General features: G+C 27.1%; 2 protein-coding genes across 2 annotated transcripts; one reads left to right on the top strand and one right to left on the bottom strand.

The window, feature by feature from the left end:
- Nucleotides 1-11471: 11471 nt before the first annotated feature.
- On the top strand, nt 11472-11796 carry LOC114075589 (glu S.griseus protease inhibitor-like). The gene is made up of 2 exons (XM_027913971.1): nt 11472-11511; nt 11603-11796. The coding sequence occupies exons 1-2, from the start codon at nt 11472-11474 to the stop codon at nt 11794-11796; spliced, it is 234 nt and encodes a 77-aa protein (XP_027769772.1).
- A 1834-nt stretch (nt 11797-13630) lies between these two features.
- Nucleotides 13631-14532, bottom strand: LOC107031498. The gene is made up of 2 exons (XM_015232902.2): nt 14209-14532; nt 13631-14086 (listed from the first exon to the last, which is right to left on the bottom strand). The coding sequence occupies exons 1-2, from the start codon at nt 14468-14470 to the stop codon at nt 13824-13826; spliced, it is 525 nt and encodes a 174-aa protein (XP_015088388.1). The 5' UTR covers nt 14471-14532; the 3' UTR covers nt 13631-13823.
- Nucleotides 14533-16707: the final 2175 nt, after the last annotated feature.

Here is a 16707-nt window from a genome sequence, read left to right as displayed (position 1 = left end):
CAGTATTTAGTGAGTCCCTTTACCAGGAAAAATCCACATTATGCCTTTTTTTCACCATGTAAAAGCTGCCCCTCACAAATATTCTTTGCTCAGAATATATCTTCACAAATAGTACTATATATATTTAAAACAAAAAAAAGGAAGAACTATTTTTTTTTTCTCAAAAAAGATACTCCATTCGTCACATTTTATATGACACCATTTCTTTTTTGATCAATTCCAAAAAGAATATCACATTTTCTTATATGGTAAGTATTTAAAGGTACAATTCCTCTTTTACCTTTGTTGGTTCCACTTAATTTTAAATAGTACTCTAATACATTTACGAGGAGAGAGAAAAGTGAGTCAACTTTTAAAGGACAATTTGGTAAACAATTCAAAGTCTTGATTTATTACTTAAATTCTGTGCCAGGTCAAATGGTGCCACATAAAATGGAACAATGCGAGTAGTTATTTTAAAAGATTAGGATGATTAATCTTTTTTTTAGTAATGATTATTATTGAAGAAGGTAAATTTCTTTAGTAGAACAAATATTATTTAATAATAGAATATTACTCTTATCTGCTAAAATAGAAAAATATGATAAATAATTTGAGATTGATAGAGATTGTGGTTTGTTATAACAAAAATAATTTTTAGCGGCATTAAATATTTAACACTAATAAAGAGTGTTAAAGTCTTTACTGACATTAGTTAAGTGTCATTAAAACTAATATCGTTAAAGACTTTAGGAACATATACAAAGAATAACAATTACCGTTAAAAATATATATTTAACAATAATTAAAAATTAAATACCGTTAATAATATTTTTATCGTAATGATTAGTAGATAAGTTAAGCAAGAAATTTCATCCCATATATGTATATATAATATTACTACAATGATAAGAGATCTAACCCATACCCCACTAAGATAACTTAGAAATTTACAAAGCATTAAAGAAAACAATTGTATATCTTAGCAGCCTTACCAATAGGTGTATTCCACTATATATTTGTAGCGTATATAACTATTCGATGCAGAAATTCAGTGTGTTTGGTCCATTTTTCAAGAAAATAATTTTTCTAGAAAGTAGTTTTTCTGAAAAATTCTTGGAAAATGTTTATTATAGTATTTTGTTGGTAATTGAAAAATATTCTCCTGAACAATTACTGCATATTACTCCGTTGTTTACTTTTACTCTTCACAAAAAATAGATAATTATTTTTATTTGTTCGGTTTATAAAATTAAAAGATAATTTATAATTATTTAATTTTTAATTAATTATTATTCTTAATAGTAGTCATTTCTTAATGTATCTTTTCAAATATTATATTTATTATATTTAAAGAATACTTTATTGATCTTAAAAGAAAAATATAAAATTAATACTGGATAATAAAAATGAATATAGAGGTAATAAATACTATTCCAAGTCCCAATAAAATATTGTTAACAAATTAGAGAGTTTTGGTGAAAACTTTTGAAAAAGAATAATAAATAATGTCTAGATGTTAGTTGAAATAGTACTCCATCCCTCATTTTATTTGAACTTTATATTAAAAATAAATGTTTCATTTAATTTGTTCTTTAACAAATTCAGAAAAATTATTGTTTTTTCATACCACATTTAAATATTAAATAACTATTCTTATATAGTAATTAAATTAAATTTATTAAAATACACCACTAATTATATTTTTCTTAAAAAGCATGTGACATGTCATATCAATATGAACTAATTAAATAATATTAAGCAAGATAAAGATAAAAGATAGTTGACTTGCATGGAAAGTGATTTCTATTCGATAGTAATTAGGAAAATCATTTCCCACGCTTTATGGTAATCAATTATCATAAATTACATTCTTGTAGAGAACCTTAAAACAACTTAATGATATATGTAAGATTTATTTTTCCCTCAAATATTTTTTTTCCCTCTATATTGACATGAAATCTTCCAAGTATATATGTTTATGACCAAAATATTTGAGAAATTGAAAAAAATAAAACATTGGGAAACCATACATTCACAATTCACAAATATGAATTAAGTTGTTGTATGGATTATATGATAGTGGTGTGTCTGTTTCAAAATGAGTAGGTTCCCCACTAAAATGCCCATTATTAAAAAGGAACCAAACCAAACCAAAAATTAGTAGGTGCTCTCTTTTTTCTTGTGCAGCCATCATATCTTATAATTCATAATTCAGTGAAAGTTCAGTTGTTAACATACAATTGGAATACACCATAGTTGACTACTCCTTTATAGCTAGCTACCAACCCTTAGTGGCCAGGGGGCGGACCCACATGGTGTTCGTCGGGTGCTCGAGCACCCAATGAATAAATCATATAGTTGGCTCAATGGTTCTAGGATGGATACTTAAGACTATTCTAATGTTGTTGTACCAAGGTTCGAATCTCATTGTTAACACATATTTTTTATAGTTTCACTTCAGAGCACCCACAACCTTAAAATCCTAGATCCGCCACTGTTAGTGGCTTAATCAATTGTCACTACCAATTTTTTTAAACGTTGATGCCATGCTCTCTTATGTCCTGTTGGTATCAACTAACAACACCCTATTGAAAGAGTAAAATTTATTCAAACATCCAGACTTTATAAGGCGGCGTCGGGGTTCGATTAGATTTATAAAATGTATGTTAATCACTTACTATTAACAATAAGTACCAGATAATTATATCTATCAAGCAATAAAATAGAAGAATTTAGATTGACAAAATTAAAACATTTTAGAATTAATTTTCACATCACATGAAACCACCTTATGACCTTAGTTAATTAGCTATAGTGAAAGTTTTCACATTTTGCATTAATAAAGACAAGTTATCATAATGTGTGCGCGTGCGTTTAGAGCCAAAAAGAGTGAAATGAAATCCTCTAATTATTAGGTGATACCTATTGGTATCTATTTTATTGTTGAAAGAAAAACAAGATACCTGTAATGGGAATGAATATTTCCATTAGTTCTGTTTATTTATTTATATTTGACTTGACACGCTCATTAAGAAATATATTAAATAAAATAACAATTCATTATATCACCTTTAATTATTATATGTTGAGAAATGAATTAAAATTACTTTATATGATACTGAATAATAAGTGTCAAATAAAATAAAAAAATTATCTTGATTTTTTAAATTCGTAAAGTAAAAATGAAAATTTATTTTTAATAGAATAGATCAGTAAAATTGTGTATTAGATAAAGAAATTATTAGATTAGTTACTTTTCACCGGCAACAACTTAGCTAGAACTCTAAGATAAACGTACATATAATTATAGAGGGAAAAGGATTTAATTCATCCATGTATCTCTCATTAATAACTTTTGAGCTAATAATAACAATTCTCCTTGTTAGCAAAACTTTCCATTAGTGTAATTTTAAATCGTAATCAAAAGTTAATGTTAAAGAAATATACTTATACTTTTCTTCCTAAGAATTAATTGAATACGTAGAATCGAGTTATTTCATGTTACCTTAGTAAGTGTACGTAATTAATTAATAAATCTAACTACCAGATTAGTAAGTCCAAGGTCCAATTCAAGATAAAAGGAGATGAACCAATATTGCATATGTCTCAGAGACTTTGATTAGTCATAGCTTGACCTCAAAAATCAAAAGGCATTAAATAATACAAAAGGGAAATGATTGACTTTGAAATATTCACTACCTCTACCAATTTCGTTTTAAATTGATTTTCTTTAACAAGTCTCATATGAAAAATGCTCAATAGTAATGGTGATTCCATATTCAGTGAGATTCAAATCGGAGATCTTTAATTAAAAATAAAGAAATACTTATCATTTCACCAGAAACTTGATTAGTATGTGTGAACGTATTATTTGGTCATGCAACATGGCATAGCAGTAGTCTTCTTACAACTTCTCAATTGCCGTCACAAGATGTTAAGGAAATAGTGATGGTGTTAGGACCGTAAATAAGCAGGTGTAACGCGGAAGCTAGCAATGCAAACCTCGAAAGATCACGAGTAAGAAGACAATGAGAAATATATCAAAAAACACAAAGATTTAACGTGATTCGGTCAATCGATCTACGTCCACAAAGGAGATGAGCAATCCACTATAAATATGAGAGTACAAAATACAGAGGGAAACAACCTCAACCAAATTCACTCAGAATACATGGGAGGTTCACACAGGTGATAACGTATCAAGCTTGTGACCCACAATTTCTCCTCCTAACCAAAAACTCTCAAAGCCTTTAAGACTACATTGTGAATGCTGATTAAGTTAGAAGGAACATGTCTCTATTTATAGAGTTCTAAACCTTTTCCTACCAGAAAAATGATTAGTCAATCCAAAAACTTTTACTAAAAGAAAAACCTATTTATGGTAAGAAATCAGGGCAAATAAAACCCAACAGATTGCTTAACAACAAATTACTCACTACTAGACTAGGAATATGACACAAAAACATCCTTATCCAAATAAAATCTTACAATTTTTTAACTTTTAAGTTGATTATTTATCGATATATTTATTCACTCAAATTATTTTTGTTCAACAAAAATTGAATAATATCTTAGCCTAAATTGATTTGTGAAAAATTTTATCAAAATATTTTCAATCAGTATCGATTATACGTCCAATATTCCAGCAGGAAATGATTCATATATATGAATGTGTTGGAATAGTCCCAAAATATAGCAGTACTGTTTTAACCAAACGTAATACCCTACTAAATTGATAGTCAATAAAAGGGAATTAATGTGAAACACGATGAGGTTCTCGAAAATCCAACATGGAAACGTTAATGGGCCTTGTTGGTTTTGAGCCCAAAAGAAGGACTGATTCATTATATTTATTCGAATTTTTAACCAAACTAAGCCATTATATAAAACAATTTACTAAAGTAATATATTTTTCTAAAATTTTACAAAACTAGTATAAACGTATTTCATAGTAACGTTTTAAGGTATATTTTTTTAAAAAAAAACTAATAGCATTAGGTTGATATACGTTACTTACAGTAACGTTTTACTCCTAAAACGTTATTTTCAGTAACGTTTTATGTGTAAAACGTTACTGTGAGTAACGTATATCAATATGACGCCATCAACTTTTAAAAAATAAAATATATCCTAAAACGTTACTGTGGAATACGTTTATACTAGTTTTGTAAAATTTTAGAAAAACATATTATTTTGGTGAATGACTTTATACAATAGCTTAGTTTGGTTAAAACCTCTATTTCTTCAATATAATGAAGAAAATTATACTATCCAACTACTCTTAAATGATTGTCCTTTTTGGAGGGGAACTAATTCCCATACATTGCAAAATTAGTCATAAAATTGAGTGTAAAGTGCTCCGCCTTAGTAAAACGTAAGGCCTTAGAAAAAGAGAACAGAAATAAAGCTTCTTTATTCTTTTCTTCATTTCGAAGTAAAGATCAATAATTCCCTTCTTTAATGGTTTTTTGTTAGATTTTAAGAAATTAAGCCCATCGTATTCGGCTGGTTAATTGAACACTCTTCGTTAAAAAATTATACATATAAAAAATTATATGAAGTATGTAGATCAAAAATCATTTTTCATAAGTATATGTTAAATTTACTCTTAACAAAATTGCTATTTTCATTACTACTGAGAGAGTTTATTGCGTAGAAATTACAACTTCAAATAGAGCATGAATTCAAATTCCTTAGAGAACTGATCTATCAAATGTAATTTTATAAACTATAATGTCTTGGGTGAGTTATATTTGAACCAAATCCCAATAAGAAAATGTTCTAAAGTATATTATTATTGATAAGTAGAGTCGATTAAAAAATTTTGTGATTATTATATTAATTATTAGATTTATTTTTACGGACAATCAACCATAAAAACTTGATTATTACATTCAAACTCGAGAAAAGCAATATGTAATCACTATTATATTAAAACTCTTGGAATATTTTAATACATTGAGATTATAGGAATAAATGTCTCGATTTAATTTCAAAAGACTTGCTTTTTGATTTTGGAACCACTCATTATGTTACCAAGACAATTATGAAAAATCAAGATTTTTTTAATTAAAAAAAGAAAGTAAAGAAAGAAATGAGAAAAAAAAAAACAAAAGTTAAATGAGGATTTAAAAAAGAGGAACTTATTTTAAATTTGACGAGTGTACAAATTACTTTTGTCTTATCATTCCTTTTTAAGATACAGTTAATCATTTTATATTTATTATCAAATAATTATGAGCATTCTCCAATATTTAAATGATTTACAATTAATAAAAATAATATAATTTTTTTTATTAATTCTTAAGGAATATGTCAAGTCAAACATAACAAGTAAATATTACCGAATATAATATATAGGAGACATTATAAGTAAATAAATGTCAAATCTAACTCTGCCACAAAAATTAGATTAAACAACACTAAAAAGTTAATGTGGGCATATGGATTCTCACGAATAAAATCTCAAACTTTTCATGGTCCAAGTAAATTTTCAAATTGATACTAGGATCAATTAAATACTATATCCCTGTCCGAAATTATTTGTCATGTTGCGCTTATCGAAAGTCAATTTGATTAATTTTTAAAAGTTAAATTATATCACATTAATTCGATATTTTAAACAAAAAAATTAGATATTCTAAAACTATACGGAAAGTATTATAAATTACAATTTTTTGCATATTAATATGATGAAAAAATACATCTTAAAATGTTAGTCAAAATTTTTATAATTTAATTCTAAAAATAAAAACCATGACAAATAATACCGGACAAAGGGAGTACATATTAAAAAAAATTCAAAGAGGTGGGCACCTATAAATATAAGGCACACCAAAGAAGATATCTATCTATCTATCTTCTCCAAACCATAACATTGCACATCCACATATCTACATGGTTAGGTAAATATGAGTTGTACAGTTCAAGGTAAGCTTTACTTCTTACATATGTTCTTATTACAATATATTCTTTTTTCCGGTAAAACAACTTTATTATATTATTTCATAATCTTTTTCAAATGTTCATATGACATCATTTTGATAACGTGTATAGGTAAGACCGCTTGGCCAGAGCTATTAGGGCAAAATGTTGACAAAGCAGTGAGTATAATAGAGAAAGAGAATCCAACTCTTCGCCCCGTCGTGTTAAACATTTCTCAGAATGTTCCAGATCCGGTGGATTGTACTCGTGTTCTTGTATTTATTAATGACAACAACCGGGTTGCTCTGGTACCTATTGTTCGTTAACGTTCTGAAAATAACATCTCTATTTCTGAAGTTTAATTAAATTCATAGTAGCTTTTCAACTAGTAAAGTGGGACTTTATTGTAATGTAATGTATTTTTTCAAGTCTATGAACAATTTCTCTTCCTTTTTGTCTTTGGTTTATAACCTTATTCACATTGTCTTTATTCCAATGGAATTTCTTTTTAAAAAGTGCCTGTCAATTTTTATCCACGTGTCAATAATTGTATATGTCAGTTTGCTATTGCATGTGCCAACAGTTGTAACGCTTCAACTGTTTTTCAAAAGTTTGAGGAATAATGCACAAGTATCCCTTCAACCTATGTTTAAAATATTAGAGACACACTTATACTATATTAAGGTCCTATTATTCCCTGAATTTATTTTATTAATAATTTTTTACCCCTTTTCAGCCTACGTGGCACTATTTTGTGGGCCCATTGTTGGTTGACTTTTTTTTTAAAGATAGTGCCACGTAGGCTGAGAAGAGGTAGAAAATTACTTCTAAAATAAGTTCAAGAGGGTAATAGGACCTTAGTATAGTATAAGTGTGTCTCTGGGATTTCGTGCTTAGATTGAGGGGGTAATTGTGTATTTTCCCAAAGTTTGAAGATGTCAGGATCGTCTAAAATCATATAAAAATTTATTATAGTCTTAATGCTTGAAATTCAACGAGTATAACTTTATTAATCACAACTACTCTAGTCATAATTAATTTAAAATGAATAATATAGTAAAAATAGACCTATATAACTTTGAAAAAACAATAGGTTTAATGCTTGGAACTTTAAAAGTTAAACCCATAGAGTTTAAATTACGAAATAATATGATGCTCGCTCAAATATAGACTTTTTTTAAAAATAAACTCTCAAAAGTCATTTAACTATGAACTATTCAAAGAAAATAACTCGATTTTGATTTTTAACTAAAAAATCATTCAATTATGAACCTTTTCACCATAAATTACTCAACTATATATGTTACTTACAAAGCCACTCAATCTATAAATTATAATTAAGTGACCTTCTAAGATATTTATCTGTTTAATTTTGGATTCACCTTTCCTGAACACATGAACTGAATTGGAACATAAACATTTCAAACAAAATTTTTGGACTGTTAATACTTGCAGTGCAGGTTTTCATATGATACTCATATGTCCATTTTCATTAGCAAATTAATCAATTATATGTTAGTTACTTACCACTTAACGTTGCAAATTAATATTCTAGAATAAAACTTGTTTGGGCTAACGTTCTTATCTACTTTTAACTTTTTTTTTTAAAAGAAAAAAATACTTAAAAAATGAAAAACTTAGCTAACTAGTCAAAAAACAACTTATTTAGTGATAATATTCATACTTTAATAAACATGTCAAAAATGTCATTATTTTAAAAATAAATAATTATTCTGATATTATTAATATTTTCTCTCTCATTATTTACACTCTTTTTTTCTCTCTCTCATGTATTACAAATTTTCCTACATTTATGTAATTGAATAGATATTAATGTCATTTTAATTTTTCTCTCTCTTTTTTTAAGCTTATCAATTTCTCTCTCTTACTTTCTTCCTAATCAAATCCTCAGATTTTTCTCTCTTTTCTTAAGCTTCTTTTTCAATTTCTCTCTCTAACATACTTCCAAATCAATTCCAAGATTTTCGATTCAATATATTAATATTTTCTATTATTCTCATTTAATTTCGTTGCAAGATTTGATTTGAATATTAACATTGATTTGGGTATTATGTTTTTCAGATTTCTTATTTATTTACTTACTCATTTTAGTGTTTTTTTTTATTTTCTTTTTGTTTTTTTGTTGTTCTTAAAACATTTTTTAGGATTTGAGACTACATAATTCTCTCTTCAATTGACGTTTTCAAGAGAGTTACCAGAGGTATTGGACAAAATAATCAAAGCTCTTCCGATTTTTCATCATTTAATTTTTTTCACTCAAGAATTAAACAACAATGTAGGTTCCGCTTCTAAATCTAAGGAGGATATACGACGGGATAAAATGCCTGAATCCGTCGATGTGCAAAATCTCACACAAATTCATAACCATGAAGTTAAAGAAGACCAATTTGTTGGAGAAGAGGTTTTTTTTTTCATGTTCTGTGTCTTGCATGTTTAGTTTAATTTGTTTAGTAATTTTTAAGATTCAAAAAATTCATGTTACAATGCGTTTGGAAGTGTATATGGAATTCTTATTATGTTATAGTTAGTATTTACTTTTATATTTCATATATTTATTGTATTTTGTGTTCTGTTTTTTTTTTTGTGTTAGTTATGTCAATGTAACACATTATATGAGTTTGATTGTGTATATTTCATAAATTTAATGTTTTTTGTATTCATAGTTTGGAAGTGTATATTGAATTTTGTTGTTGATTTAGTCAATATGTATTTTTGTATTTCATGTTTTATTGTATTTTGTATCCATAGATTTGGAATTGTATTTCATATATTTAATTCATTTTGTATTCTGTTTTTTTTTTTTGTGATAGTTATGTCAATGTACCACAGTTAGTATTTATTTTTGAATTTCATAGTTTTATTGTTTTTTGTATTCATAAATTTGGAAGTATATATTGAATTTTGATACTGTTTTAGTGAGTATGTATTTTTCAATTAATAGTTGTATTCATTCAAAAATTATGTTGCATTGTTTCTAAATTTGACATTTTTTTCTAATTTGTATTTATTCTAAAGGTATGTCAACTAGTTATGTATTTTATTTAAGAATGAGTACATCAAATATTCAATTATTTCTTTTCAATTTTGTATTTCATTCACTTTTTCATCATACTAATTTTTTATATTTTATATATTATTATACAGAATTCTAAATAAAAACTAGAATAAATAGAAATACAAATGAAATACATAATGAAATGAATACATACAAGATTTTTGAAGGAAAAAATAACTGGGAAAAAAATATATATGAATACAAATATATTTCTTAAATGACTATATAGATATATTCGGCATACCTATTGGAATGAATACAAACTAATAAAAAACTATAATAAATATAAATATAATATATTGTGGCATGAATATAATTTTAAAAAGGTAAAAATTCTAGAGAAAAAAAAATAAAGTTTAAATTTTATCTGAAAATGTAACTGATGAGAAAATTTAGTGATCCTTATTTTTTTTTGAAATAAACAAATAATAAAAACATAAATAAGATACATAACAAACTAACATTTGACACTTTTATTAAATATTGAAAGTGTTGCTAATGAGCCCTCTTAAATGTTAAAATATTTACATTTTAAAAGATTTCCCAAAAAAAATCGTGTTAACGATTTGACTTTATGTTTTCTGTAGCAATATACATACAAACTATTTAGAAGTCATAACTCAGAAGTAACTGTAAGAAAATTTCTGTTTGAAAAATTATATCACATGTTATAAAAATAAAATTATCTCAAGTTTTAAAAGTTGTTAGAAATTAGCACATCTAGAAATCAACTTTAAAATCGATTAATACTTGAAATCTAATGATCTATTCTTATTTGGGCACATATATTTATATACAAATAATTAAAATGTTGGAATTTTAATAATTACAATTCTTGGCGGCCTTCAGTTTATATGTCTAAATGTTTTTTCTCCAAAACAAGAAATTGTCAAATATGAAAAAGATTTAATTTTTTCCTTTTAAAGGAGTAAAAATAATTAAGATACTTTTTTGACTTCCAATATAAATGTTTCGTTCAAAATAAAAGCAAAACTCAAATATGATTTTTTTTTTTGAAAAAATACAAAATATTAACGAAAAATAATTTTCTTCACAAAATAAATCTATGAGAAATGTGGACAAATACACTGATTAAAATAATATGTACTTAAAAAAGAAAAAAGATAATCCATTTTTTTTTAAAAAAAAAACACATACTTTTAGAGCTGTTTTAAAATTATTTTAGCGTAAGACTAACCATGTCACGTAACTCTTAGAAAATTGATATAGTAAGGAAATCTCCACACATATTTGGAGAGTAAAAGTATTTTTCGGGGACAAATTTAGAATGCAATTTATGTGTTTTCCCAATATAGTTATGTGTTTGATATCTCTATAAATGTTAATAAATTAAACAACTCCTAAGTAAATGTTCAAATATAGAAAAAAAATTAAAAGCAAAGACAAATTACACCTATAAATATCGGCACCCCTAGACTGATTTTCTACAAACCATTTGCACATTTACAATAGAGTTAATTAGCCAAATATGAGTACCGCTGGTTGTTCTTCCGCATGCAAGGTTACTGGTAAGTTAAATTTAAAATATTGTTGTGCTTCTTGATTTTATAACGATTGATTGTTATAGAGAGATTTGACTGTATTTGCTAATGCATGTAGGTAAGTCATCGTGGCCGGAGCTAATGGGAAGCAATGTGGCTAAAGCAGTGAGTGTAATTCAGAATGAGAACCCAAGTGTTCATGTTAAGGTGTTGAACATTTCTAAGTCAATTCCATTGCCAGTGGATTGTGCTCGTGTCGTTGTTTTTGTTGATGACACCAACAAGGTTGCTCTCCCACCTGTTATTTGTTGAACAACATTAGTCTCATGCTTAAATTCCATTGAGTATCTATTTCAATTTATGTCTCTTTAATTCCATATATGTCTGCAAATTCTATCCTTAACTCAATGGAGTTTTATTATCAGTAAAGTTGTTTTCAGTTTAGATCTATGTTTACTGCTATATCTCTCGTTATTATTATTTTATGTGGCAGGTTTAATTTATGAAAACATAACTCGTTTAATTTAAATAAGTTGAATAGAACATATATTTATTGTTGAGTCTAAAAACTTTTGCAATGTCGATCGTGCATGTAAATCAAATCGATTCAAACAAAAATCGTAGCAAAACTTAAGATTTTGTTGTTTAGATATGTATGGGATTTTTAACCAAACTAAGCCATTATATAAAACAATTTACCAAAGTAATACATTTTTCTAAAATTTTACAAAACTAGTATAAACGTATTTCACGGTAACGTTTTAGGGTATATTTTATTTTTTAAAAACTAACAGCATTAGGTTGATATACGTTACTGTAAGTAACGTTTTACTCCTAAAACGTTATTTTCAGTAACGTTTTACTCCTAAAACGTTACTATGAGTAACGTTTTAGGAGTAAAATGTTACTGTGAGTAACGTATATCAATCTGACGCCATCAACTTTTAAAAAATAAAATATATCCTAAAACGTTACTGTGGAATACGTTTATACTAGTTTTGTAAAATTTTAGAAAAATGTATTATTTTGGTGAATGACTTTATATAATGGCTTAGTTTGGTTAAAACATCGATATGTATATGATCACGACTCACGAGTCATGAATTTTTTTAATAAAAAAATTGATTTGGTTAGTAAACAATAAAGGGAATTTGTTGATGTACAGCTCATTATTAAGTTTAAATTAGTTTGCATAAATTTTGAAGTAAATTTTAAACGGATTAATATAACTTAAAAACGTTTATTAAATCAATCTTTTTGAACTTTTAAATTATTATGGCTCAAATAATTCATTGCATTTGTTTATTTCACATACGGTTACTGAAATTTCAATAAAGTTATAACATTTATATTTTTAACGCAATAAAATTACTCTAACTATAGTTAATACCTCAAAAATTACAAATTGGAAGGGTAATTTTGCGTCTGTGTAGTGTAAAATTCATATTCTTTCCTTCTTTCCTTCTATTCTGTGATTTACATTAATGATAAAATATATTTATTAATTTTTAACTTAGGAATATTCCGTAATATTTCATTTTTCTTAGCTTAAAATTAATAAAGAAAATAGCATATTCCCATATTAGCCCTTCTGTTTTATTTATTTTATAATTCTCTATAAATAGTGATTTAGTATAATTTTAATTTAATACAAGAAATGAAGAAACAATGCAATGAGTCAGCTCATCAACATATTCTCTAGTTTCTCTGATTCTTTCTATTTCAAATGTCAAAGTCAAAAGATATTTTAAAATAATACATATGACGAAGTGTACCTAACAATAGGCAAAACTCAAAAGGCATATATTGTATACTACCTTCGTCTTTTTCAAATTTATCATAATTTTTTTTAGGAGTCGATTATGAAAAGTTTGATTAACATTTTATGATATTGCAGTTTATGGTATTTTTTTTTTAAAATTTTTAAATATCCAATATTTTTGTTTAGAATATCAAATTAACATAATTTACTTTAACTTTGAAAATTAGTAATTTTAACTTTCAAAAAATTTAATTTGACAAATAAAAAGATACGACAGAGTTAAAACGTGCAAACATATCAAGATTAATTATCTGAAAGACATGTCACCAATTCAAATATCTGAACATGAAATAGTTACATATATATATATATGTATCTCATTATCAATTTATTTTTCGGTGAAAACTTCAACCACAATAAATCCAAAATAAAATTTCAATACAGGAGTATCTAATAAGTGTAACTCAACGTTAAGACTCGTTATTTTGAATCCAGACAAAACTAAAATGCAAAAAGTTACTAAGTATTGTATTTGGTGTCGTAATTATTCGATAAGCTTAGAAACAGTCAACGTAACTTAGAAAGTCCAATGTTTGAGTGGCATGACAACAAACTTCATGGTACCATTGTTGCAATGTATGCCTCCATGTTCTCCACAAGCAAAATAGTAGGGTTGTGATTTCTTCAACACAAACTCGAATCCTTCACCAACACCTTGGTTTGGATTTGCTATCCTCTTAGCTCTTCTTAAGTCGCACTTGATAAAGCTCCAATAGTTTGGTAATAAGTATACACTATGTGGAAATCCTCCATTTGGGCTTGGTGCATCATACTTGAAAACTGCATGTTGCATAAATAAACGAATTTATATAGAAATTTAAAGTTAATAAGCTAGATAGCGACATGTAACTCTATATATATTCCATTCAATTTTTAAAACGAAAGAAGACATATGTATGTACCTAATGTATCATTTACGAAGAAAGGGCCATTCTTGCGAGCCCAATCCATATAATCGAAGCCATAATGCCAATTTTCGGAACCACCAACGTTGAATTTATTCGAAGTTTGAGTAGCATTTGGGTGATTATTAGCATAAGGGCAATTAGTTTTGTTCCACTTCATTCCTCCGGCCCAAGTGTAGTTAAAGTTTGCCATACTAAGAACAAACGTGAAGGAAAACTCTATAAGAAACAAAAATACTTGTGTATTAGCCAAAGCCATTATATTTTTTGCCACAAATAAATAGGTAGCTTCTTGTTTAGCCAATGAAGATAGAAGAGAAATGGAATTGATTGTGGTGATGAGAGAGCCAAATTTATGGGCTATATATAGTAAGGCAAATACGAAAATATGACTAATGAGAACAAAAATGAGTCAACATTTTCTTGAAGTTGGTTGGTGAGACAAAAAAAATTAGTGCAAAAAACACTTGATTGCTTTTTTTCAAATTTCTCTTTTTTTTTTTTCTATTCAAAGTGAGACTTGGTAATTAACTATCTCTAAGTCCACCACTGCACCCAAAATTCCTTTTTAAGAATATCTAAGTGGTTATAGACCGAATTTACTGAGTTGTTAGACACTTTTCGACGTACTAATTAGAATTTAGAGCATTTGCTTCTACATTTGAGAACTGAAAAATATATATCCTAAATAATTAGGGGTTCATAACATGTTTTACGAGTTTTGACTTATTTTTCTCTGTTCATAGGTTTGCACAATAGAGCCGTGGCTATAATAAAAATTATACCATGACTTTAATCAGTGGTTGCACGTATAGTTTACTACTCCCTCCGTTTAAAAAAAGATAACCTAATTTGACTTGGAACGGAGTTTAAGAAAAGAAAGAAGATTTTTTAATCTTGTGGTTCTAAATTAAAGTTATGTCAAATGTACCAAAATGCTCTTTAATCTTGTGGTCTTAAATTTGTCACATGGAAAGTTAAAGTTAAAGTATTGCCAAAAAATTGTTGGGTTTTATTTGCCCTAAATTTCTTACCATAAATAGGTTTTCCTTTTAGGAAAAGGTTTTGGATTGACTAATTCTTTTTCTGGTAGGAAAAGGTTTAGGACTCTATAAATAGAGGCATGTTCCTTCTAACTTAATCAGCATTCACAATGTAGTCTTAAGGGCTTTGAGAGTTTTGGTTAGGGGGAGAATTTGTGGGTCACAAGCTTGATACGTTATCACTTGTGTGAACCTCCCATGTATTCCGAGTGAATTGGTTGAGGTTGTTCCCTCTGTATTTTGTACTCTCATATTTATAGTGGATTGCTCATCTCCTTTGTGGACGTAGGTCGATCGACTGAACCACGTTAAATCTATGTGTCTTTTGGTATATTTCTCGTTGTCTTCTTATTCGTGGTCTTTCGAGGTTTGCATTGCTAGCTTCCGCGTTTACACCTGCTTATTTACGATCCTAACAAAAAGGAAAGCGGTCATTCTTTTTGGAACAAACTAAAAAGAAAATAGAAACATTCTTTTTTAAACAAAAGGAGTATCAATTAAATAGAGACACGGATGCAGCTCGTCCGCATCGGGTTCATTATATCATACTTTTGGCACAGAGCGTAAATTTATGTGTAAAAAGAAATAGCAACTTTCATATATAGTCACACAAAAATCATATTTGTATGTTATAACTATAGTTTGAATAATTATGTTCCATAACAAACTGACTATGTTCGCTATATATATATATAAAAAAACAACTGTACAATCTGTTTTCGGTATACATATACAAAAATATCAATTATTATTGTGTTTGTATAAAACGAGAAAGACAAAAGAAAACTGGGTTGGGGAAGATCATTATTGTATAATCATAAGTGTATGGCACGAAAATATATGCATTTGTATTTGTATATACAATTTTCTCTCGCTTTACACAAACACAAACGCAATGTATACATTTGTATTTGTGTGAAGTGAAAGTGGCAAGCGGGATCTGGGAGTGGAGAGAGAGGAAAAGAAAATATATGGATGTATACAATTTTCTCTCGCTTTATATTAATACAAAAACAGTTTATACATTTGTGCTTGTATAAAAGTGAGAGAGGCGAGCGAGACTGCCCAGCGAGAACTAGAGTGGCGAGCGAGATTCATCAATGAGAGGCGAAATAGCAACAGTTTGCTACGAGGTACGTTTAAATTGAACTATGGTTATATCATTTAATTTAAATTAATAGTTTATTATTATATATAATTTTTCATTAAAATAGCAATAAATGCTTAATATGATAAAATGCATCATGGAGAACAAATATTTACTAAAATAGTGAGAAACTTCCTATTTTTTTTGTATGAAAATGTAATTTTTTTTCTTTTCTCGTCGATTAAACTAAAATATTTACGTAAAATAATAGTGAACATTTTTTTAATGAATAATTCAATGGATATATATATACATATATATATATATATATACATGTGTATATATATATATATATATATATATATA

Source organism: Solanum pennellii, chromosome 1 (genome assembly GCF_001406875.1).
Source record: "Solanum pennellii chromosome 1, SPENNV200".
Lineage (NCBI taxonomy): Eukaryota > Viridiplantae > Streptophyta > Magnoliopsida > Solanales > Solanaceae > Solanum > Solanum pennellii.
The sequence above is the reverse complement of the archived record's forward strand: the minus strand, read 5'-3'. Positions and strand labels throughout refer to the sequence as shown.

What these genes read in the sequence shown, in the direction of transcription:
- LOC114075589 (XM_027913971.1), top strand. Translation starts at nt 11,472, where the DNA reads ATGAGTACCGCTGGTTGTTCTTCCGCATGCAAGGTTACTG. An exon ending in TTCCGCATGCAAGGTTACTG is followed by an intron (nt 11,512 to 11,602) that starts GTAAGTTAAATT and finishes TAATGCATGTAG; the next exon opens with GTAAGTCATCGTGGCCGGAG.
- LOC107031498 (XM_015232902.2), bottom strand. Translation starts at nt 14,470, where the DNA reads ATGGCTTTGGCTAATACACAAGTATTTTTGTTTCTTATAGAGTTTTCC. An exon ending in CTTCGTAAATGATACATTAG is followed by an intron (nt 14,087 to 14,208) that starts GTACATACATAT and finishes TGCAACATGCAG; the next exon opens with TTTTCAAGTATGATGCACCA.